At 36.9% G+C, this 26,244-nt stretch overlaps 1 protein-coding gene across 23 annotated transcripts in view; it reads left to right on the top strand.

The window, feature by feature from the left end:
• The window catches only part of CREM (cAMP responsive element modulator), an 81,312-nt gene that overhangs the window by 45,125 nt on the left and 9,943 nt on the right, over positions 1-26,244 (top strand). For 6 of the 23 annotated variants that reach the window (XM_045820231.1, XM_045820227.1, XM_045820228.1 and 3 more), the window contains 2 exons: positions 6,622-6,810; positions 25,948-25,983. The exons of 5 other annotated variants lie outside the window; for them this stretch is intronic. In XM_045820231.1, the coding sequence (XP_045676187.1) occupies positions 6,622-6,810; positions 25,948-25,983 (225 nt within the window). Of the gene's footprint in view, positions 1-6,621; positions 6,811-12,535; positions 12,604-13,121; positions 13,320-25,947; positions 25,984-26,244 lie in introns of those variants that run through there. 12 more of the 23 variants (XM_045820242.1, XM_045820241.1, XM_045820236.1 and 9 more) reach the window with 6 other exon arrangements.

Below are 26,244 nucleotides of genomic sequence, written 5' to 3'. Positions count from 1 at the left end.
AGTCATTACTTTTTTAGGGTTTTTCTTAACAGTGGTGGTGGATTTGCAGCATTAAACACTCTCCTTTAGTAATTTTGGTTCCTTGGGTAGCTCCTACCATAGTACCTGGAAGAACTGGTGTATAATTTGTCCACAGCCTCTATAGGATGGTGAGTGAACATGCCCGAAAATCCATGTTAGGAAAGGAAAACTCCCCACTGTCTGTAAGAGTTGGACCCTGAGGTTATCACTGCCTTTTTTCTTTTGTTACACCACTGATTTGTATGCCTTTGTGCCTGGCTCACTGGGAACACATGGTAGTAGTTGTAGAACTGAAAATCGGAGTTTGCCAGCTGTGAGCTTGGCAGGGCAGCACACCGGTCACAGGAGCACTGAGCTCCTCCTGCCCTCAGCCCCAGAGTAGCTGTGCAGGGCTTATGTGAACCTTCTGGAACCTCCTGGCTGGTCAGCTGTGCACATATTATCATATCCTATTTGTGCCGTGATGGAAAAGGTTGGGAATTACTGATGGAATAAATAATGGTCAGACACCTTAAAGTTTGGGGAACTAACTATCCAAGATGTTGTCATCTTGAAAATCACCTGGCATATCCTAATGCCACCTAGGAATTGCTAAAAGCAGTGATCTTCTGTATAAGGTGATACGGATGGGGATGCCGTGGGTTACTATGCTTAGATTATTAGATGAAAATTTAAAATCATGAAAACATCAGATTGAGAGAATGTTGAAACTGTAGATGATGTGGAGAAGGCATTCTGGTCCTGTCATTTACCAGCTGCATCAGAGAGATTGTTGTTTTCCCATCTCAGGTGTTTGGTGTTTGAAGTGGGCATAATACTAGATCGGCAAACTCTGGGGTTAATGTGAGGACACAAGAAGATAACAGGTAGAAGTGGGGAAGAGAAACATACTACTTAGACATGTCACAAAGAAATGTCAGCTAGCTGCAGCCATATCTCAGTCATGTTTCCAAAGTCTTTATTTCTGTGCTCTTCGTGTGGCTTGGAGAAGAGAGCTCAGCATGAGTCACCACTGTGTCCAAGGGGTGAGGGGCAGGCAGGAGTGCAGCCAGGAGCTCTGCTTGAGAAGTAGGAAATCCAATGTTTAGAAGTTAGGCGTTTCTCTATTTGCCATATTGGAAGTCCTGGACTGTCTCCTACTTAGGTTTCTTAATTTGGACCCACATGGTTATTGACCCTGGCAATTATTTTAATGAAAAGTTGTGTTGATTCTATATATGCTGTCCCCACATGAAAATGGGCATTTATTGGTTCACAAAAAGCGATAGTGCCTTTGTTAAAAATGCATTTTGTAAACATTTAGTGGCACATTTTAGTTGATAATTCTTTCATTGAAGGGTGAATATTAACATTTCAGCTTTTTAGAAGATATTTACTTTAACTGGAAGGTAAACATGTATTTACAGATACACAACATTTATTTTCTTTAGTTTTACCTTTTACTAGGCATAACTTAAGAGAGATTAATGCTTTAATATTCCTATATATTTAAAAATAGAAACAGTCTGGTGTCCTTTGATTTTTAGACTAGAATAGTTTATTTTACTAGAATTTCTGGAGATTTTTCTATGTATTTTCATGTACCTATTTTTGAAACCCTTTCATAATTTTTTATTATAAAAATTAGTTCTTCAGGTTTTTTTTATGGATGACTTTCCTCCACACTTTGCTTCTTTTTTTGAAAGACTATTATTTTAGATTGTTTATTTATCATTACAATTTTTTTTATTTTATTGGTTCTAGAGAGGGGGGACAGGAAGGAGAATGAGAGGGAAAGAAACATCAATTGGCTGCCTCTTGCACATGCCCCAACTGGGGACCAAACCCTCAACCTTTTGCTTTATAGGACAATGCCCAACCAACTGAGCCACACTGGCCAGGGCTAGATTATTTGTTTTTAATTTTGTATAATAAGATAAAGTTAAAAAGAAAAAGAAGTAAATAACTTTGTAAGAAATAAAAGTGTGCAGATTTCCCCGTATACAACTCTTACAGTTTGAGTAGTTTAAAGTTAGATTTGACAGAAGTTGGCCTTATTACTGCAACTTGTTTTTTTTTTAATCACAAAAACTAAGAAATACAAGTTAGAATAAGCTAACTTTTTACTCTGGGGGTAGGAAAGATAAAGTAGTCAGAGATTCATTACTGCAAAACCAAGAAAATGAGCTACATTCAAAATCCTTACTGAAAGTACAGATCTTGGCTATAGGTTTGCTGTCTGTATGCCAGCTAAATCATTCTGGTCAAAGAAAATCTATTCCGTCTCAGAAGAATATTTTTAAAGATGGCGGTTTTTAATTAGCAAAGAATTTACTTTCTGTGTGAGACATGAATTAAATGACAGTGAATTCATAAATAAAATAAATAATAAAAGCAACTAAGATTAAATGTTTGAATTTAATCATTGTTTTCTCAAGACAGTTTTTATCCCTTTTTCTCTTAAGACAGATTTTTTAATTTAATTTTTTATTAATATTATTTTTTAATCCTCACCCAAGGATATGTTTATTGATTTTAGAGGGAAAGGTAAGGAGAGAGAGAGAGAGAAACATTGATCAGTTGCCTCCTGTATGCATTCTGACGAGGATCAAACCCACAACCTCGGCTTGTGCTCTGACAGGAAACCAAACCTGAAACATTTTGGTGTGTGGGATGATGCTCCAACCCACTGAGCCACAGCAGTCAGGGCAAGCAGATGAAATGTTAAATAAATTCTCTTTCCTTATTTGCTTATGAAATTTCCCCCTCTACCCCCATTTTCTACCCTTATCTTGCTTTTCTCCCCTTTTTTATAAATTTTACAAGACTTTAAAATACTTTTTAATTTTCATCCTTTAAATAATATTTTCTGTTAATCATATTAATAGTTTTAGGAGAGAAGTGCTCAATGGCAATAAGTAGTGAAAATAGCAGATTTTTTAAAACATGTTTTTGTATACCAAGAATTTGAAAAGAATTTTTTGCCTGGACTGGTTGATATGATAGCATCCTGATTACAGTGAGAGATGGTAAGTTGGAGATGAGGAAACCATACCTGGGTTAATACTGATTTGAAACTAATTACCATGATTGTGTAAGAATATATTGAATATATGCTTAGTAGAAAAATACTTGGTAAATTAATGAATTACACTTTACCTAGACAAGTGCTTTCTTGATGAAAGGTCAGTGTGTCCAACATTCAACTAGTGTGTATCGAGTGAGCTACTTAGTTATGTGGTATAAGTCACCTGAGACTCTCGAGGGGGGTAAGTCAGATAGGTACCTCCCAGAACAACTAGAACAACAGAACTTAACCTCTACCCACCACTGCCATGAGTATGTAACATACTAGCAGACTTGAATCAATTAATAATGGCATTGGAGTACAATTTAGTTGATTATATAATCTCGCTGTCCACTTTTACTTTAGTTATATTATGAAACTAATGTTACTAAGGATTACTTAAAAGAGGAAAGTGAGTGCATATAATCTAAAATAGAAAAACAGCTTTATTCTGCTTGAGTTCCAATTACTATGCATAGACCAGTGTGGACTCTTCATTGTTAACAACAATGTGAGCTTCTTGCTAGAAAATTCCTCTAATTTTTTTTTAATGAACTAAAATGAAAGATGTTACTAAACTCATTCAGTTGATTTCATCTTAGTTTTTCCTACTACTTAAGTTATCTTAATGTGTTTACTGAAAACACATACTATTCTTGAATATTTTATAAACTAAATGTGTACTCAAACCTTTTGAATAAACGTATGTGCACACAAAGCCTATTTCCAGTATCCTGAAGCATTAGGAAATCTTATGTATTGTCACATGAGAGGTGACATTTGAAATGGAAAGTTTCTCTAGCATTTAATAATACCAAAATCGAGAGTACCTTTGTTATAAAAAAAAAAAATAAAAGCTAGCATTAAGTATGAGACATCAGTTGAAACATTTTCCCCCTAGAGCCACTTTTGTGTATTTAGCTTTTGTTCATTACATCTCATTGTATAATGACTTAACCAGAAAATTAAATGATGAGAGTAACAGATTCTTGCTATATCAGCTTTTCAGACTGTGAAAGCAGTAAGTTTTGGATGGAATTATGGGGAAACATTGAAGAAAAGAAAAAAGTGTAAAAAGGACAAAGCAAGGACCTCTGTTACCTGTCTATTTCATGGTTCTTATCTGTGGAAGCAATTCTTCTCACCTCAGATTTTTTTACTAGTCCAAAAGCTTACTAATTGGTATTGAAAATTAAGTTCTATTATCAGAATTTGAAACCATTCTTAATTTAACTTTTCTAGATTCCCAAGTGGCTTATGGTCTGTCATGAGGAAATGGCAGCCATTCATTTGTCATATTGAGTGCCTGCTATGTGTGAGTGTGAAGAATAACAGGAATGGGCCGTTTTAAAATGCAGCCGGAGCAGCCATTCCAGAGGAAGCTGTCTTGCTCGTGCTGTTTCTTGGAACTGTGGACTGGGGCCCAACCACAACTGTCTTACAAACAGTTGTCAGGAAGGTCAGCAGGACTCTCTGATCACAAGGACTGATGATTATGTGCCTTCTATCTGAAGATAGAGTCAGTGTAGCCAATAGTAGCTCAGCTTGTCAGCACCAAAGAAATTTTTCTTCTTTTTATAATTACCCCTTTACTTTTTTTCATAAAAACCCCTTGCTTTCACCCTGTAATCAGGACACTGAGTTTCTACTTAAAACTGCACTCCCTAAATTTTGATTCCTTGATCCTAAATATAAACTTGTCTCATTTTGGCTTTTAAAATTTAGGGTAATACTAGGCTTTTTGCTTGTTAAACATTGTGGTTATACTGCATGTGCTTGTTCTTTCTAAAGCACTATTACTGTGACATCAAACTAATTATCCATTGAAAATACACATTCAAATGTGTGGTAACGTGTAAAATTTATCCATGTCCAGCCATGAAGATTTAAGGAAGCATTATCTCTTCTTTTTCATGTCTCTCTCTCTTTTTTTTTAATTTTACTTATTTATTTTTAGAGAGGGAAGGGAGGGAGAGAGAGAGAGAGAGAGAAACATCAATGTGCAGTTGCTGGGGGTCATGGCCTGCAACCCAGGTATGTACCCTGACTGGGAATCGAACCTGAGACACTTTGGTTCGCAGCCCGCACTCAATCCACTGAGCTACGCCGGCCAGGGCTCATGTCTCTTTTTAAGAAGGTAGACATATTTAGATCTCTCCCAAACCCTTTTATTACAAGGGGTGAATCTTGAGACCCCTGAAAATCTTTGGAGAGTCATGGTAAAATCTTGTTTTTAAAATGTATACAGAATATAAGGCTTTGGATGAGCCAGCAACTCAGCACCATTGACATTTTGTAACTGATTCTTCAGTTTCTGTCAATCCTATTCTAATAGCAGCCTGTCAATAAACTAAAACACAGGGAATGTATCTGCACCAAACTCTTAAGAAAGTGTTAACCCATCTTTTTGTGTTAGGCTTATCCCATCAGGTCTTCACGTAAGTGGTCCTTTGCTTAAATACTGTTAAAATGCCTAGGGAATGAGTTGGAAATGTTCAGAGTGTATTTTAGATGTTGCTGTAACATTCATATAAGGCATTTACATTGGTTTATCAGTGTTGTGTTATTCTGATGTATTACTTTTATCTTCATTGTTAAATCTAGTTAGCTAGTTTATATGTGATTTTTATATGTGATTTTAAAAAAAAGGATAGCCATTGTTCCACTTCATCTCTAGTATCTAAACTAAAACGTGGAGTCATAATCTTTATGTGAAAGTATACCAAACTCTCAGATATTTAGGTTTATTTGTCTTGTCAAGTGAAAATTTAAAACATTTCACTTGATCGATTCTTCTTTTCAAACTCTCGGTTAATGTGTTAATTTTTAAACACAACTGGCAAATCTCCATATTTAGAAGAAATCCTGCTCATATTTGTTGCCATTAGCTGAGATAGTTATTTCAAGACACTTGGTAAGGCAAATATTGTAGCAAAAATGGTTTCAATAGTTACCTTGTAAGGTCCTTTCCAACTAAACATTTTATACTTCAGGATTATACTGACATAATCAAAATGGTAAAGGCTACAGTTTTGTAGTCTTAAGCTTTAAAAACAAAAATATATATTCCATAAAAAGTTATTTTCTTTTGATGATAAATTAGAAAAGTATTAGCTTAGTGAAGAAACAAAGTTATTGTATTTATGATGCTCAGTGGAATTTCACTGACCATTTCTTAAATTTTAGAAGAATGCTCTTTATCTAAAAATATCTGAAAGAACAGAGAAAATCAAGAAGCTGGACTTGCTCCCTGCTATATCTCCATTCTTCCTCTTAAATAATTTAGTTGGATAAATGCCAGGAAGGAGGGAGGCTCCTTGGGCTCTACGTATTTCAGATAATTCTGAACATAAGATATTTTCAAATGTTTATGAGCCTTTCAGAGTATTGTCCTGTGAAAGAGAATCTCCTTATCAATTCAGCACACAGAAATAAGGGTAAATTGAGAATGAGAAGCATTGGTAATACATAGACCCAGAGTGTGTCCTTCCAATATGAGATTATTAAAAATGAAGCTTGGAATTCTCTAATGTTTCTTTTTTTTTTCTGTTAAGTTGCTATAGCTCAAGGTGGAACAATCCAGATTTCTAAACCAGGATCTGATGTTGTTCAGGGACTGCAGGCATTAACAGTGACAAATTCAGGAGCTCCTCCACCAGGTGCTACAATTGTGCAGTACGCAGCGCAGGCAGCTGACGGCACACAGCAGTTCTTTGTCCCAGGCAGCCAGGTGGTTGTCCAAGGTATAGTTTATTAACCTGATGCATTTAGAGTACCTGTGGGTTACTACAGCATACCACTCAGTGGTGGTGTTATGGTGTTCTGAAATATACAGGAGGTAGATGGGGGGCCCTTCTGGAAATATTTTAGTATATTAAACAAGTTAAATACATTACATGATTTTTATTTTTTAGCAGGTTTTATTGGCTGTAAAGAAAAGTTAAATTCAGAGTAGCATGATGAAAAAAGGGAACTGAAAACATAAGTGAATTGTTTAATTATGTAAATAATCTATTATTTAAGAGGATTATAAATGTTGTATCTAAATTATGTTTATTACCTAGTTTATGAAGATTGAAGTAGCCAGTCTGTGATACAGTGACTTTGGGTTTTTCCCCAGCTGTTACATTCAAGTCCTATATAGACATCTTATTTCAAAGCAGTTGCTGATTTTTTTTCTTTAGACCGTTCATAGTATGTTTGAAATCTGAGGTGCCTATTCTGCCTCTTACGGAAGCTGATAGTAGTAAAATAAAAGAGTTGGAATGTAGCCCTAAGCTTTTAGGGGAATGTAAGCTTTCAGTTAAATTTGAGTTGTGCATCATTTTAGTTTTATTCAGTTGTGCTTATAGTAACTATAATGTGTTTATTAGAACTTTCAAAATTCTGGTTTTTAACTTTATTATTCTTGGACCATTTGCTGAGGACTTACGATATAGCACTGATTTTAAGGGGAGTAATATTAGTTCCTTTAGTTTGAGAATTTTCCAAGTATGGAAATATGCAGATATAATTGATAAATCTCTTGTTAATTAGCTTTCTTCCTAGGTATTTTGGAGGCAAATGTGGACTGTAATAAGGGTTTATGAAGAACTGTAGTGGTAGAATTTATGGAGTATGAAAAAATTTCATAGTACTTACCCAAAACCCTAATGTTTTCTTTTAAATGTATATTAAAGCCACCCATTGAAATTGTTTATGGTGTGTTTATGGTGGAATTACATCCTGATAAACCTATTGTAAATTGAAAATGTAGTAAGTTGAAAATGCATTTAAGATACCTAACCTACTGAACACCATAGCTTACCCAGCCTGCCTTATGCATGCTCAGTTGGGCCCAGTCATGCCACACACTGAACACTGTAGAGCTTGGGCTGTTGACCCTTGTGATCACCTGGCTGACTGGGAGCTGCAGCTCACGCCACCTGCCCAGCATCAGGAGACAGGATCAGACCTGATATCACTAGCCCTGGAAAAGATGAAAATTCAAAATTCCAACTGCAGTTTCTACTGAATGCATATTGCTTTTTAACCATTGTAAATTCAAAAATTGTAAGGCAAACCACCTTAAGTCAGGGACTGTATGTATTCCTCATATTCATGAAACCTCTATATCTAAATGATTAATCATAAAAAAATAATCATTTCTAATCTGTTAAATATAGAAAGTCCACCACAAACTTCATACCTGAACAATGAGAGGTTTTTAATTGATACCCTGATAGTGAGTTCTGCATAGATAACACACAAGTGTTGTGTTTTAGAGTTTTATTTAAGAACTATTTTCTTCCCTCAGTCACAAAGATATTTTCTACAAAAATTCTGTTAGCTTCATAGTTTTACCTTTTACATTTAGGTTCATAATTCACATGAGGTTCACCTCTGTATACAGTATTAGGCAGGAGTATGGAGCCAGTTTTCCCCTACTGATGGTTTGCCCTTTCCCCATTAATTTCTGAGGCAGTCTTAATTACACAATAGGTTCTCATGTGCACTTGATCTGTCTCAGAACTCTATTTGTTATCTCACAGAACAAGTTCATCTTTTTTGTCTTTTTTTTTGAAGTGTTGATTTAGCGTTTGTGAACCATGACTCTTTCATGTGCATTTGGAATAAATTTGAGTTTCTAAGTAATAATATAAAATCAGTGATGGGATTACATTTGATTTATAGATTAATTTAGGGAGAACTAAAGTCTTCTTTATTGTGATATAATTGACATAACGTCATATTAGTTTCAGGCGTACAACATAACAATTTGACATTTGTATAAGTCACAATAAATGATAACCAAAATAGATCTAGTTAACATCTACCCCCAACAAATAGTTACAAATTTGTTTTTCTTGTAGTGAGAACTTTTAAGATCTATTCTTTAGCAATTTTGAAATATACACACTGTATTAACTATAGTCAACCAAGTTATATATCACATCTCCCAGGTTGTGTTGCTCTCTTGAAGGATACCTTTCTATTACATTTTCTAGTTGTTGCTGGTGTGGAAAAATATTACTGATTTTTTTCAAAGTATCTTTTGACTATTAACCCTTGAAACTAATTACTTCTAATAATATGCTGGTTCTGTGACTCTATCTCTGATACTATGTGAATATTTATATCAAACACAAATAAGATGTTTTTATTCCTCTTGTTTTCTTTTTCTCCTTGTCTTGCCTCTTCTTTTTTTCCTTTACTTCTTCTTTTTAAAAATGATGATAGCCAGGAGTTCTAGTTTGGTAATAAACAGAGCAGGTTGGTGGACATTCTTCTCTTATTCTTTATCCCATTGAAAGGTCACAGCAATTTCTTTTTGAGATCTTGGTTCTTATCTTGATTGAATCCCTCAGCAGTATTTAGCACTGTTGACCTGTGCTTCCTTCACTTCCCTGATACTGCATTCTTTCCATTTTTTTTTTCTGTCTCTCCTGCCTCTCTTTCAGGCTCCTTTATTGGTCTAACCTTCCTCCACCCATCTCTACATGTTAGTGGTGTTCAGGGTTGCAGCCTGGGCCTTCTTTCATCTGACTTGTGTACTGTCCCTAGATGAACTCATGCCTGCCCATGGCTCCAGTTCACTGTGACTCTGCCCCTGATTCCAGTCAGCTATGGACATATTCCTCATACATCTTGACTTCTTAAATCTAAAACTCCCCATCCATTTCGAGGCCCCAGTTCTCCTTTGTTTACTCTACTTCAGTAATGGATTCTCCCATCCTGTTGCTTCAATTCAGAAACCTGGGTGTCATGTCTTACTCTCCCTTGCCTTCTTTATTCATTCTTCTTCTTGCTAAGTCACAAGTCCCTGCACTCCTCTCCACCCCCACCATAATTCTGGTACCAGCTGCTGTCCCCTCTCACCTGGATTTCTGCAGCAGACTTGGGCCTGCCAGGTGCCTGGCCTCAAGCTGGTAGCTCTGGAGCAGTGTCCTCAGTTTCCTAATCATGCCGAGGACAGCATATCCTTTCTTGGCTCATTTTTTAGGAAATTCTCCCTGAAAGTTCAGCTAGGTTCTCTTTCTTCATTCCTCCCAATGATTCTAGGAGCTAATAGTTCTTAAAAACAGAAGTCTGTGTCTTGAACATTTCCCTTTCTCTGTTATACTTTCAATTCTACAGTTCACAGTGGTAATTCTAAAATTCACATCTTATCATGTCAGCCTCCCGCTCAAAACCCTTCCATGGATGAATGCCTCTTACTTGTTGGACAGAGTCAGACCTTAACATGGCCCAGCCTCTGCTTGATCTGGGTCTTACTTCCTCCTTCTCACTTCTCCCTCTTATGCTGGATTTCTTTAATTTCCTGTATTGTGTTGTGCCCGCTCTCTTCTACGGCCTTCACACATTGCTGTTTGCCCTGAGACCTTGTTCATGTTTCATCTTGGGTAGCACTCCCCCCAGAAAACCTTCCCTGACCTCCACAACTGGCTTAGGTCACCTCTTGCAGCTTCCACTGCACCTTCTCAGAGCACGTATCACTGAATTGTGATCCTCAGGCTCCTGCCTAGATGGTAACTTCTGCTTGGACAGGGATCCTTAGTCCCTAGGACTGTCCCTGGCATATGATAAGTGGGTTCAGTGACCATTTACTGAATAAAAGTAAAATACACTTCCTCTAGTGAAAATGTTACTAGTTCTGTGTGCTGATTAACTGAATTTTGGGGGTGCATAGAATTTACTAAAACTTTCTAATAGTAGTCAGCCAAGCAACCAACTTACCACTTTCCTTTCCTTCTTTACACTTTCTTTTACACTAATATGTATTAAGCACCTAAGTGCCAACTTAAACAAATGTTGAGAATAATTTGAACTTTCTAAAATGTGAATAAAACCAACTAGTAGTCTTAGATCCACACCCTTAGGTGTGGATGTGATGACAAGATATTTTTATAGAACCTCTGATAGGGTTGATGTCTAAGGTGTTCCCCAGATTTGCTTACACATTATTAGCAGGATGTCTTCAGTTTATATGTTCTGGAAAATTAGTGAAAACATGGGTTCTCCCTGATGTTTCTCCTCCTAAGCATCTAAGTGTCCCTGATTTTATGAGAAGATACTTCTTCAAATAAGGCAAAAATGTGGTGGGATGTTGTTTCATTGACTTAAGGTCAGCTTGAATTCTAATCATACAAGAGACTGGGCTTTATACAAGCCACTGATGAAAGTAAAAGGTCTCAGGGACATGTCACTTACTTTTGTGTCCTAGAGATGCCAATGATTTTTCCCCAGGCTATGGTCCATTATACTGTTGAACAGCTCCAATTTTGTGTCCAACCTTGAATTGCAAAATTTACAGTGATCCAGCTCTTCCTGTGTCAAATCTTCATTAAGTAACCCTAAATAAATTCAGACATGCTTTTTTAAATGGACATATTCTTTAAATTTATGAATAGTAATTGCAATTTATTTATGAATTTTTAAAAAGTTACAAAATTCCTTTCAAGAGATTTTAATTTAGTAAAATGATGTGTTAGATTGAGCCACATATAATTGCTGCTTTTGTGGGCCAAAAAGGTCAAATATGAGCAAGTCCATACAGTTAAATCTGATATTTATGAAAGAGCGCTATATTATACTGGCTACATTTGAATATTTAAAATTTCCATATATACACCTCTTCAGTGAAACTAGCAAATTCTACATCACCTTAGGAACAGCTGGATTTTCTGGTGTAACAAATAGAAATGTATTGTAAGTAAACAAAGGTGGCTAGGTCATTTTTACTTGGAGAATCTAGAAGTATCTATGCAATACATTTCTGTTTACCATATTTGGTTGTGTATAACACACAGGGATATTTTGCCCAAATTTTTGTGGGAAAATAAGGATGCACATTTATACAGGGGTAGTACTAATTCTGTATCTATATGTATTTTTAATTTTTTTCAAAATTTCTTGTACCTTGTATGTGTTGTGTTTTGCAGTTATTTGTGACATAAAATTTTTTGTACTATAAGATGTTCAAAAACAAATGCTAAAATTTCTTTATAATACAAAAATTAAATATCTAAATATAAATTAATTAATTAATTAAAAATTAAATTACAAACGTTTTTTTCCCTGAAAGTCTGGACCAAAAATGTGGGTGCACATTATACATGGCAAAATACGGTGCTTTACAGCATCTCTCTGGGCTGATTGTCAATTGTTTATTTTTTAAATCTCCAAGTATTCTTCCCCGCCCCCAACTTAATGAAAAGTCTATAGGGCTTATGGCCCCTTATTTAGAAACCTTGGACAAAATAATAATAAAGAAATAGCCCCATAAGAAAAAAAGAACCCTTCTCAACAGAATTTTTTGGGAAAAAATGAGAAATGAACATTCGATGGTTTATTGCAGGGCTTTAGTTTTGGTGAGCTCATCTGTGACAAAGCATATTTATAGCAGTGATAGGCCAGTGATGTCATTGTGAGGTCAGCACTGCCACTTATAATTGCACATGCTTGCTAGTCAGAACACTTTGTGTTGGCCTGTGAAAGGAAGAGTGGGCAGGTCTGTATGCAGAAGACCGTCATGGCTGTGACTGGAGATGAAACAGGTAAGAAGAGCTTTAGAGAAAGATTTAATTCTGTGAAATTATTTTTGAAGTTTTGAAAACTTATTTAGGGAACTCTGAATATATAAAAAAATACTACTTTTCTAGTAGCTGAGGAGTTTTAGATCTATTCAACATGCTTTAAGGCATTTTAGTGTAATTGGTTCTTTGCTCAGTGTTTCATCGCTTACTTGATCAAGACAGTTTCTCTCTCTCTCTCCCCCCACAGCCCCCTACTCTCCACCACCCACGCCAAAATAAGCTGTTGCTTCATCGGCAACCTGTTGCATATTCAATGCGGCTGCAAGTTAAACATACATACTGTTCAAGGTGTAAAAAATTAAGCTTCCGATTTCACTGCTGTGTACAAATGTAGCTCCAAAGCAGACCAGAGTGTTGGGATGTTTGTATGCCTACTCCTTTCTTTGCTCCAGTGTCTAAAATGGTCTGTTCCTCCTCCCTAATGGAGTTCAAAGGGCTGACGTCATTGCATTTCCTGGAATCGTGGGTCCTGGGGAAGTGGAAAAGTTAAACTCCAAGCGGGCTGCACATAAGACGTCAGCCCTGAGCCAGGCTGTGACTGAGCCAGTTCCCGTCTGCTCTATCAAGTGCTGCTGACAGCTTGAGGTTGTTACCTAGCTTGCCGCTTGCCTGTCTCCGTGGAAGCTCTTGGACTGGGTAGCTTGACTTGTGGGCCTCACTTTAGCGTTTGTCTGCAGGTAAGTATCTGCTGTAGAAAGCCAGCACTGCGGCCCCCGCCCCCCACCATGTGTGGGCAGATTCCAGGAGCCCTGCACCACTCCAAGGTCCGCATGTGCGTGGGCTCCACCCGGGTAGAGTCAGGCGCCCTCGCTCACCCCAGTTGCTGTGCAGGATCTGCCGCTCACACTCAGGACGCCTTCAGTGCATGGTTAAGGAAGCGCACACCTGGAAATCCGCAGTTCTTTCCGTGGTTCGGTTTCCTTCGTTATAGATAATGCTGCGGACTTAGTCACCAGTGTTCATTATGTTGTTGCAACTGTGTTTACTGAGTGGTGTCTTATTTCTAACCGAATACTGATTTGCATTTGAGTTAACGAAGAATGGATAGTTGTGAACAGCTTGCTCACAGTTTACATCTTCAGTTAGTGGATCTCAGCTCCTCCTCCCAAACAGGAACATTCCATTGTCTAGAGCAAATAACACCTGTATAAAATTGTTTTTAAAATTATCTTGAGCTACTGTTTTTCTCAAAACTTCTGTGAAATTTTAGAGATAGTATGGATTGCAGAAGCTCTCAAATGGCAAATTTATTGTAAGATATAGATGAACTTAAAATAACCTGAAATAGTGCATGCCATATGATTCTTAGGACCAAAAAGCACTTTTGTGTATATATTTATTTCCTAAAACATAGTAATTGATTTATAAATTTAAATTCATCATTTGACTTCTCTAAACATGAGAGAATATCATAACAAAAAAGAAAATGATTTGAAATCACTCAGAATATATTTAAAGGTAAACATTTAAGGTAAAAATTTGCATGAATTTTTTAACCATTGCTTGTAAATAAATGAACATTTACAGAATAATATAGCGTCCTTGGAGAGATTTTTTTTTCACAGTTTTACCCATAATACCCATACATGATTTATCCTTTCAAGTTCAAAATTTTCTAAATGATGACACTTTAAAATGTCAAACTTGTTCACTAGACCTCATTGAACCTTTAGAAATCATTGTTTGGAAATCTGGTCAGTTCTCACAGAATCACTTCTATTTAAAGTGCTATTTGAAAATGGAAAGGACATTTCTTTCTCTCGCTCTAAGTGTGATTGATATAGATTATTGGCTTACAAACTTTTTGACCATGATCTACATTTATACAACAGTAGACTTGTGTGTACCTTAGGTCTATATAAAAATCTGCTTGAAAAGTAATGCTTAGCTTTAGTATATGTAATGTAGTCATACTTTTTCTATTTCTTTTTATAAATGTTATTCTTGACCCATGAAGTTGACTTTATGACTCACCAATGTTCTACAACTTACAGTTTGGAAAACTGATCTAGACTAGCATCAGTCTGCTGACAATAATGACAGTCTAGGAGTTTATAGAAACATTTATTTACAGGGCCAGGGAATTGAATTTCAAAAGGGAATACTTACAGTTTACAGAATTATATTATTCTGTTGGATGTAATTTAAATTTTTATTAGAAACAGTTTTGACTTTATAAGCTGATTGTTAAAGAGTCTAACTCTTTAGCTTTTAGTCTCTGGATCTAAAAATCTCTAATGAAATGTATTCAGCCTGGATATCTGAACTATTAAGAAACAAACCTTCCAACTTAATTCAAATTTAGAAAATAGTATCCTAGTTAATATTTGATACAAGAAAATAAGAATACATTTCACCTTTGTGAAAGGAAAAGAAAGGTTTTGGGAAATTTTCACATAAAAGTATGGTTTATATCAGGTATAATAGCTTCTTGAAGTTGGTAGCAAAACAAATTATAATCATGTTGGAAGTGAAAATATAGGAGTCACATACCTACCTTAAGTTTCAATAGAAGTCTGAATCTATATGAAATTGCCATTATGCTATTTTCCTGCTATACTTGAAAAATTTTTAATGAAAGATAATGGAATACTTGTTTCACTTTTTCCAGTTTTATTTGCCTTCATAAATATACTGACTAGTAAAATAATACTTTGCATTTATGTAAACTTTAAAATGAAAAGTTCACTTAATGTTACAAATAAAAATAATCAAATGTGCTAAGTTCTATCAAAGAAACCATCAGATGTGAGAGACTTTAAAATTAAAAATCACTTACTGTTACAAATAAAAATAAATATAAATGTGATAAGTGCTATCAAACTATCACATCATGTGAGACTCATACCTAATATAGGTTGAAGGACAGGGTAGGCTTCACTGAGGAAGCCATACTTAACTACTCACAAGGAAAAGCACTTTCCATGCGTACCCCCTGATTTACTCAAGACAGACATTATTGTGTTCATTGCATACGTAATCACACTGATCAGAGTGGGTATATGACTTTTACAAGGTTATAAACCTAGCAAGTGGTGAACAGTTTGGCTCTTTAGAGTCCTTATCTGATTCTGTTCACACCATATTACACTGCTCCTCAGAATTCACCTGACATTGATAAACTAATGCTAAAGTTAGGTGAGTTACAATTGCACACTACACACCACTTTTTGTTTGTTTCTTTTTAAAAATTTTTAAATTTATCTTCATTTTTTAATGTTGGTCAAGTACAGTTATCTCCATTTCCCCCCACCACATCCCACTCCCCTACCCATACCGACTTCCTACCCTCAATCCTACTTCCATTTAGCTTTGCCCATGTGTCCTTTATACATATTCTTTGATGACCCTTCCCCTTTTTCCCACCATTATTCCTTCCTGCCTCCCCTCTGGTTACTGTCAGTTTGTTCTTTATTTCAACATCTGATTATATTTTCCTTGCTTAGCCTTTGTTTGCTTTGTTGATTAGGTTCCACTTACACATGTGATCAAAATGTATTTGTCTTTTACCCCCTGGCTTATTTTACTTAGCACAATGATCTCCAGATTCATCCATGCCATGGTGTCATGAAGGGTAGGAGCTTTCTTTCTTTCTTTCTTTCTTTCTTTCTTTCTTTCTTTCTTTCTTTCTTTCTTTCTTTCTTTCTTTCTTTCTTTCTTTCTTTCTTTCTTTCTTTCTTTCTTTCTTTCTTTCTTTCTTTCCTTTCTTTCTTTCTTTCTTTCTTTCTTTTCTCTCTTTCTCTCTTTCTCTCTTTCTCTCTTTCTCTCTTTCTTTCTTTTCTGCTGTGTACTATTCCATTGTGTAAATGTACTATAATATGATCCACTCATTTACTGATGGGCACTTGGGTTGCTTCCAGCACTTGGCTATTGTAAATAGTGCTGCTACGAACATTGGGGTGCATGGGTTCTTTTGAATTGGCGTTTCAGGATTCTTAGGGAATTATCTCAGCAGTGGAATTGATGTGTCAAAAAGCAGTTCCATTTTTAGTTTCCGGAGGAAATTCCATACATACTGTTTTCCACACTGGCTGACCAGTTTGCATTCCCACCAACAGTGTAGTAGGGTTCCCTTTTCTTCACAGCCTCATCATCACTTGTTGTTTGTTGATTTGTTTATGATGGTCATTCTCACCTGTATGAAGTGGTAGCTCATTGTGGTTTTAATTTGCATCTCTCTGATGGCTAGTGATGCTGAGCATCCTTTCATATGTCTCTGGGCCTTCTATATGTCCTCCTTAGAGAAGTGCCTGTTCAGGTCCTTTGCCCATTTTTTAATTAGGTTGTCTTCCTGGAGGGGAGTTGTGTGAGTTCTTTATATATTTTGGAGATCAAACCCTTGCCTGAGGTATCATTGGCATATATCTTTTCCTATACGGTTGCTTCCCTTTTCATTTTGCTGATGTTTCCTTTAGCTGTGCAGAAGCTTCTTATTTTAATGAGGTCCCATTTGTTTATTCTTTCCTTTATGTCCCTTGCTCTAGGGGACATATTGGTGAAAATATTGCTGCAGGGAATATCTGACATTGTCCTGCCAATGTTCTACTCTAGGACATTTATGATGTTCCGACTTATATTTAAGTCTTTTATCCATCTTGAGTTTATTTTTATGTATGGGGTAAGTTAGTGGTCGAGATTCATTTTTTTGCATGTAGCTGTCCAGATCTCCCAACACCATTTGTTGAAGAGACTGTTCTTCATTTTATGCTTCTGTCCCCTTTGTCAAATAATAATTGACCATAGAGACATGAATTTATTTCTGGGCTCTCTATTCTGTTTTGTTGATCTATGTATATGTTCTTAGGCCAGTACCAAACTGTTTTGATTACCGTAGCCTTGTAATATAGTTTGATATCAGGCATTATGATCCCTCCTACTTAGTTCTTCTTTCTCAAAATTGCTCTGACTATTCAGATTTAAACTTTTCCATATAAACTTTTAAGATGTTTGTTCTATATCTGTGAAATATGTTATTGGTATTTTAATAGGGATTGGGTTGAATCTGTAAATTGCTTTGGGTAGTATGAACATTTTGATGATGTTAATTCTTCCAGTCCATGAACATGGTATATGCTCCCATTTGTTTGTATCTTCCTTAATTTCTTTCTTCAGTATTCTGTACTTTTCTGAGTATAGGTCTTTTACCTCCTTGGTTTATTCCTAGGTGTTTTATGTTTCTTGTTGCTATATCAAAAGGGATTTTTTTCCCGATTTCTGTTTCTGATACTTCATTGCTGGTGTACAGAAATGTCTTTGATTTTGAATATTGACTTTGTATCCTGCTGTTTTGCAAAATTCTCTTATTAGGTCTAGTAGTATTTTGGTGGAGTCTACAGGATTTTCTATGCACACTATCATGTCATCTGCAAACAGTGACAGTTTTGCTTCCTCCTTTCCAATTTGGATGGCTTTTATTTCTTTTTCTTGTCTGATTGCTGTGACTAGCACTTCCAATATAAATTGAATAGAACTGCTGAAAGCAGATATCCTTGTCTTGTTCCTTATCTCACTAGAAAAGCTTTTAGTTTTTGTGCATTGAGTATGGTGTTGGCTGTAGGTTGCTCATACAGGCCTTTATTATGTTGAGGTATGATCCCTGCCACTTTGCTAAGTGTTTTATTATTATAAATGGGTGTTGTACCTTACTGAATGCTTTTCTACCTCTATTGATGCGATCATGTGATTTTTGTCTTTCCATTTGTTTATGAGATGTATTATGTTTATTGGTTTGTGAATATCGTACCATCTTTGAATCCCTGGAATGAATCCCACTTGACCATGGCGTATGATCTTTCTGATGTATTGCTGGATACAGTTTCCCAATATGTTTTTGAGGATTTTAGTGTCTATGTTCATCAGCAATATTGGCCTATTTTTTTTTCTTCATTTGTTTAGTCTTTATCTAGTTTTGGATTAGGATCATGATGGCTTCATAAAAAGGATTTGTGAGTCTTCCATCGTCTTAGATTTTTTGGAATAGTCTGTGAATGATAGGGGTTATATCTTCCTTAAATGTTTTGTAAGGTTCTCCTGTGAAACCATCCAGTCCAGGGCTTTTGTGTGCCAGGATTTTTTTCATTACTACTTAAATTTCACCAGCTGTTATTGGTCAGTCCAGACTTTCTGCTGCTTCTTCATTCAGTTTTGGATGACTATATTTTTTAGGATATTTGTCCATTTTACCCAGGTTTTCAAATTTCTTGGCATGTAATTATTTGTAGTAATTTCTTATGATCCTTTCTATTTCTGTGGCATTAGTTTAATCTCTCCTCTTTCATTTTTTATTGTGTCTATTTGGGTCCTGTCTCCTTTTTTCTTGATGAGTCTGCTTAATGGTTTGTCTATTTTGTTTTATCTTTTTAAAGAAACAGTTCCTGGATTTATTGATCCTTAAAATCATGCTTTTAGTCTCTGTGTCATTTAATTCTGCTCTGATCTTGGTTATTTGCTACTACTTGCTGTGGGCTGTCTTTGTTGTTGTTCCTCCAGTTCTTGTAGATGTAGGCTTAGGTTGTTTATTTGAAATGTTCCTGTCTTTTTAAGGTAAGCCTATATCGCTATGAACTTCCCTCTCAGGACTGACTTTGTTGTATCCCATAAGTTTTGTAATGTTGTGAGTTCATTTTCATTTGTTTCCAGAAACTTTTTGACTTCGTCCTGGATCTCGTTCTTGACCCATTCATTGTTTAATAGCATGCTATTCAATCTCCATGAATCTGAGTGTTTTTGAATTGTTTCCTTGAGGTTGGTTTCTAGTTTCAGGCACTTGCCATCTGAGAAAATGCATATTTCAATTTTCTGAATTTGTTGAGGCTTGTTTTGTGTCCTGTCTTGTGGTTTATCCTTGAAAATGTTCCATGTGCATTTGAAAAGAATATGTATTTTGTTTCTTTGGGATGAAAGGTTCTATATATGTCAGTTAAGTCAATTTGATCTAGGGCATTGTTCAATGACAGAATATCCTTGTTGATATTTTGTTTGAAAGATCTGTCCATTTTTGACAGTGGGGTGTTAAAATCCATAGTATCAGTGTGTTGGTATGTATATCTTTCCTGAAGTCCTCCAAGACTTTTCTTATATATTTGAATGCTCCTATGTTGGATGCATATATATTTGCAATGTTTATGTCTTCTTGCTGGAATCTTCCCTTGAGTATATGAAGTGTCCTTCTGAGTCTTGTTTTTTGGCTTTTGTTCTGAAGTCTATTTTGTCTGATGTAAGTATTGCTTCCCCGGCTTCTCTTCCTGTTTGTTTTCTTGGAATATTTGTTTCCAACTCTTCACTTTCAGTCTGTGTAATTCTTTTGTTCTGAGGTGGGTCTCTTGTAGGCAGCATCTGTGCAGGTCATGTTTTCTTATCCATTCAGCTATTCTATGTCTTATGATTGGAGCATTTAATACATTTACATTTATTGATAAGTACTTATTCATTGCCAGTTTATCCCTCTTTGTACCTGTGTTCCTCTCTCTCTCACTCCTTTTCTTCCTTTTCTTAAAGCACTGGTTTGCAGTGCTTTTCTTAAAGCACTTATCTTGCAGAGCTGGTTTGGTGTAGGTATATTCTTTCATCCTTCTGTTGTCTGAGAAACTCCTTATTTGCCCTCCCATTTTAATTGAAAGCCTTGCTGGATACAGGATTCTCAGTTTCAGGCCTTTATTTTTCATTACTTGAAATATTTCTTGCCATTCTCTGCTGGCTTGTAGTGTTTCTATTGAGAAGTCAGCTGCTAGCCTTATCTGGGCTCCCTTGTATGTTACTTCCTGTTTCTCCTTTGCTGCCTTTAGGAATCTCTCTTTGTCTTGGAATTTTGCCATTTTAATTATGATGTGTATTGGAGTGGGCCTCTTTGGATTCCTCTTGATTGGGATCTTCTGTGTTTCCTGGATTTGTGTGAGTTTTTCTCTCATAGGCTAGTTTTCCATCATTACACTCTCAAACAGGCTTTCTATCCCTCGCTCCTCCTCTTCACCTTCTAATATTGCTATTATATGGCTATTATTACATTTCATGTTGTCCTGCAGTTACCTTCACCCCTCTTCATTGTTGTTGTTATTGTTGTTTGAGTCTTTTTTCCTTTTATTGCTCTTTTTGGGAGTTCCTTTCTACCTTACCCTCCAGCTCACTGATTCGATCCTTTGCTTAATCTAGTCTGCTTTTGATTTCTTCAGTTCAGAAATTGTATTCTTCATCTCCTCTTGGCTCTTGTTGATAGTTTCTGTGTCTTTTTTAATGCTGATATAGTTTGTAGTAAGTTCCTCATAGTTTTCCTGTAATTTTTTATAATTCTCACTGAACTCCTAGAGCTTCTTTATAACCATTGTTTTGAACTCAGTATCTGACAAGTGACTTGCCTCTGTTTTATTTAGCACTCCTTTTCTTTCAATTGCTGGTTGTTTGTTGGTTTTCCCAATATTTGGGAGACTCTCCTTGTTTCCTTCTGCTTCTTAAATTGATGTTTTGACTCCATGAGTTTGTGGTGTGAATTTCTATGGTAGGTGACCTATAAGATTCAGTGGTGCAGTCTCCTTGATCTCCTGAACTTGATGCTCTTGGGATACCCTTTATGGCACTTATGTTGGCTCTCTGGATGTAACTGGGTTTTGTCTGTTGTTGGGTCATTCTTTGGTGGGTTCTTCCCTCCAGGTGTTGACTGAGGGTCATTCCACCCACCACGTCTTGTATGCTGTTGTGCTCATACTGCCAGAACAAAACCACAAAGCCCAGGAAACACACAACCACCAAAATGATACTGTCATGCAATCCCACTATCAACAGCAAATGAACCAGTATTAAGAAGGTTGTAAAGCCCTGGCTGGCGAAGCTCAGTGGATTGAGTGCGGGCCGTGAACCAAAGTGTCGCAGGTTTGATTCCCAGTCAGGGCACATGCCTGGATTGCAGGCCATGACCCCCAGCAACCTCACATTGATGTTTCTCTCTCTCTCTCTCCCTCCCTTCCCTATCTAAAAATAAATAAATAAATAAAATCTTTAAAGAAAAATTTAAAAAAATTAAAAATAAAAAAAGAAGGTTGTAAAGAGATTAAGACTGTTATACAAAAGGAGAGAAATAAACTATAGTATAAAATCTAGTGACTTAATATGCACAAACTTGATGGAAAAGAAATGGATGTTAAAAAGCTATGCAAGAAAGAAAATATCCCTAATCATGGAGAAGACCATAGTGGAGTTCATCTCCATAGCCTCTAGTATTTATCACTGTTATTTCTTTTTTTTTAATATGTTTTATTGACTATGCTATTACAGTTTCCCCATTTTTCCTCCTCTTTATTCTCCTCCACCCTGTCCCCTCACCCCCCTACCATCATTCCCCCACCTTAGTTCATGTCTATGGTTCATATATATGTTATTTGGCTTCACCACTTCCCATAATATTCTTTACCTCCTCCTGTCTATTTTGTACCTACCATTTATGCTTCATGTTCCATGTATGTTTACCCCAATTCATGCCCCTCCCCCTCTCCACTGATAACCCTCCATGTGATCTCTATTTCTGTGAATCTGTTTCTATTATAGTTGTTTGCTAGTTTGTTTTCGTTTTTGTAGGTTCAGTTGTTGATAGTTGTGAGTTTGTTGTCATTGTACTGTTCATATTTTTTATCTTTTTTTTTTTAGATCAGTCTTTTTGACATTTCGTATAATAAGGGCTTGGTGATGATGAACTCCTTTAACTTGACCTTGTCTAGGAAGCACCTCATCTGCCCTTCCATCCTAAATGATAGCTTTGCTGGTTAGAGTAATCTTGGATGTAGGTCCTTGCCTTTCATGACTACAAATACTTATTTCCAGCTCCTTCTTGCCTGTGAGGTTTCTTTTGAGAAATCAGCTGATAGTCTTATGGGAACTCCTTTGTAGATTATCTTTCTCCTTTTCTCTTGCTGCTTTTAAGATTCCTTATCTTTAATCTTGGTAATGTAATTATGATGTGTCTTGGTGTGTCCTTCTTTGGGTCCAACTTCTTTGGGACTCACTGAGCTTCCTGGATTCTGGAAATCTGTTTCCTTTGCCAGGTTGGGGAAGTTCTCCTTCATTTTGTTTTTAAAGAAGTTTTCAATTACTTGGTCTTCCTCCTCTCCTTCTGGCACCTGCATGATTCGGGTGTTGGAACATTTAAAGTTGTCCTGGAGGTTCCTAAGCCTCTTTTCTTTTCTTTTCTTTTTTAATTTTTGTTTCTTCATTCTGCTCTGGTTTAGTGTTTATTTTTTACTTCTGCTCCAAACCTTTGATTTCAGTCCCAGTTTCCTTTCCTTCACTGTTGGTTCCCTGTACATTTTCCTTTATTCCACTTTTCATAGCCTTCTCTTTTTCCTCTATTTTGCAACCATAATCAATCATTTCTGTGTGCATCCTGATTATCAATTTTTTGAACTCTGCATCTGACAGGTTGGCTGTCTCTTCATCACTTAGTTGTATTTCTTTCTGGAGCTTTGATATGTTCTTTCATTTGGGCCATATTTTTTTTTGTCTGGGCATGCCTGTTATGTAGTAAAGGGCAGAGCCTTATATATTCACCAGGGCAGAACAACCCACGTGGCTGCATCATGGCATTGTATGTAGGGGAGGGGTCCAAGAGAGAACAATACTGCTTGCTCAGCTTTGGCCAACTTTCAGTCACTTCTTTGCTATTTACAAGCAAATTGGGCCCTTCTGGTGCTGATTCCCAGGTGGGTGGTTTTGTGTACATTCTAGGACCCTATGAGTCTGTCCAACAAACTCTCCTGTGAGGCTAGGAGTTTCTTCTGCCACCTCAACCCCCACAGATTTTTTCAGTCAGAGGTTTTGAGGCTTTATATTCCCATGATGGAGCCCTGGGTTGTGTGCTCTGTCTCGTTCCCCAGTCGTTCCTCTGGGTTTATCCACACGCAAATGTGGGACTTCCTGCTCTGCCAGCTGCCATTTTGCCATGAGTCATTTCCTCCGCAGTTGCCCAGCTCAGCCTCTGCTACCTGTTTCCATCCTGGCTGGCCATCTTCACCCCTCCTATTAGTCTGGATGAATGTTTCTTCTATAACTTCTCAGTTTCAGAATTCCATACAGTTTGATTTTCTGCCAGTTCTGGTTTTGTTCATAAATTTCTTGTTGTCCTTCTTTTGATAGTGTGAGGATGCAAAGTGTATCTACCTATGCCTCAGTCTTAGCCAGAAATCTCTAGTATTTACCCCATTTTTTTTCTTTCTGGATCTACCTCTGGTGGCATCAGATATTGATCCCACCTGACCTGAAGCAGCCAGTTCTGAGACTGCCAGGGATCTACTGTCTGTGGCTGACTCCTTCAGTTGTTAATACAGTCACTCTGCACTCAGCAGTCAGGCTTAAGCACCACAGAGCCGGAGCAGAGCCCCTTCTGGGTTTAGGGGGTATTTTTTCCCCTCAGGCTGTTGCCACTCATAGCAGAGTGCTCTGCCTGAGCAAGATGGCTGTTGCTGTGTGGGCAGTGACTCAGCACCAGGATGCCAGTGTCTACTCTCTCAGCTCTCTTTCCCAAAGCTTCTGTCCCCAGTCTCTCCTCAGGTGTCTCTAGCCCACCCTGTTCCCACCTTTGCCAGGGCTCAGGGTAAGTGGCTGCAAATGAAAATTTGTGCATTGGCCCTTGAAACAGCTCTTTGTGTTTCCAGCCAACCATCTCTGGCAGAGAGCAACTCTGCCACTTCTTGCCACTGCTTGGTATCTGTGTACTTTTTGGGCTTTCTTGGTCTAGGCTGCAGATCCCAGCTTATGGTGTAGAACCCGCACTTCTCAGGGGGACCCAACCTGTGGCTAAATTATCCCTCTGGTGCTGCCACCTGTGGGCACCCAGCCAGCCCTCTTGTATATCCACCGCACTCCTTACCAGTCAGCTTGTGCTGAAGCTGATTCTTCTGTCTGTCCTAGTATAGTTATAAGGCTTCTGTCTTGCTATTGTTCAGTTGTTTGTTCCAGGTGATTTCTCCACAATTTAGTTGTAACTCCAGATTGGTCCTGGGGCAAAGTTAGTGTGGTTTCCATTCACACCTCCACCATCTTGCACCTCTGAATTTTGTTTCTCTACACACTACTTATAAAACATACAAAATAAATTCATCATCATTTTAAGTAGTCAAAGTAGACTTTTTTCTAGAGTATTTTCACTCTCATGGGACAACAGAACATGTTTACTATTATGTAGAACTAAAAATATAAATATAATTTCTCATTTTCTACAATTTTTTTTTACTCTGGAGATTTTCACTAATGTATTAACTCATGTGTAACTTAAAGTAAAAACTAATGATTTGGTTCTTTGGGGTCTGTGTGTTGTAACATATTTGAACTATTCAGTGTTTAAATAGTCCTATTTACATGGGATTTAATTTTCCTGGAAAACCTGGAGCAAGGAGGAGGGGAACCTTCCTGACAGAGTGAGGCACCCAGTAAGGACAAGCCTGATTTCGGCATTAGGAGCACTGATGTGGTCATAGGGAGGGAGAGAACCAAAACAGAAAGGTGAAGATGTCAGTAGCTTTCTGGAGCTCCCTGCTTCTAAGTATGACATCTAAGTTACCTCTATTGCTTATTACTTAGGTGTATTTGTGATTAGTGACACATAGCTAAAAGACATCAAGGTAGGATCCTGCTCCACATATAAAAAATGGTTTTGTTCAGTTAATGTACTCAGTACTATAGAGATATCAATCAATCAATTAATCAATAGGCAAATAAAGTCACCATTGTGGGGTGTTGATAAACTTTCACATTGGAAGCTATCAAGATAGGCATTGGACTGGGCTTCTCATTTCCTTCTCTGTTAGGAGGAAATAAGCACTTCTTTGACTTGTGGGATTTTTCAGTTTTCTTATTATGAGTCTGATGAGATTATATCATTCAGTGTTTTGTAATTCTTCACCTTTACAGTTACATATTTTAAATGATTACATATATTTAAAGAAATATTTTAAAATATTATCTTTTAATAATTTATTCTGTAAAGGAATATAATAAAATATAGTATAAATTTTAAAAGTTGTTAATAGGCATGTTTTTTTTAACAAAATAAGGAATGAGAGCCATACATTTCAAACATTCCATTACGCAGGTTTGTTAGAAGGGAAACTCCAGTGAAATAATTTATGGATGTTATTTGCCTTGTAATTAATATGCAGTATAAGCATAGTTTGGAACATTGTCTTCCAGAATTTAAGGGAGGGAAGGGGAAGGGAACTAACACTTGCTGAATGCCTACCATGAGCCAGGCACTGTGCTAGACACTTTGACCTACATTACAGAATTTATTGTGAGTATTAAATGAGATAATGTATCCTCATTTTGCAGATGAGGACACTGAACTTGCCCCAAGTCACATGACTGGTAAGTGGCAGAGCTGCACCAGAACCCAGACTCCACATCCCATATTTTTTCTTCTATACTGTGTTTAAAGCTCGTACAGAGAGGTATGAAGTTGATGACCAGAACTGGAGAGTTCTAGAACTTTTCTTTTCTCATGCAAAATTTGATATCAAACCTAAAGCATTTTTTCATGTCAGCAGTTAGATGGTTGGAAACACTGTAGAGTAATTAGAACTCCTTTGCTTCTAAAATGCCAAGCACCTAGCACCTAAGGGAAGGCTT

This window comes from Phyllostomus hastatus, unplaced genomic scaffold (assembly GCF_019186645.2).
Source record: "Phyllostomus hastatus isolate PE091 unplaced genomic scaffold, TTU_PhHast_1.1 phas_scaffold_39, whole genome shotgun sequence".
Lineage (NCBI taxonomy): Eukaryota > Metazoa > Chordata > Mammalia > Chiroptera > Phyllostomidae > Phyllostomus > Phyllostomus hastatus.
This window is presented reverse-complemented; position numbering and strand designations above follow the sequence as displayed.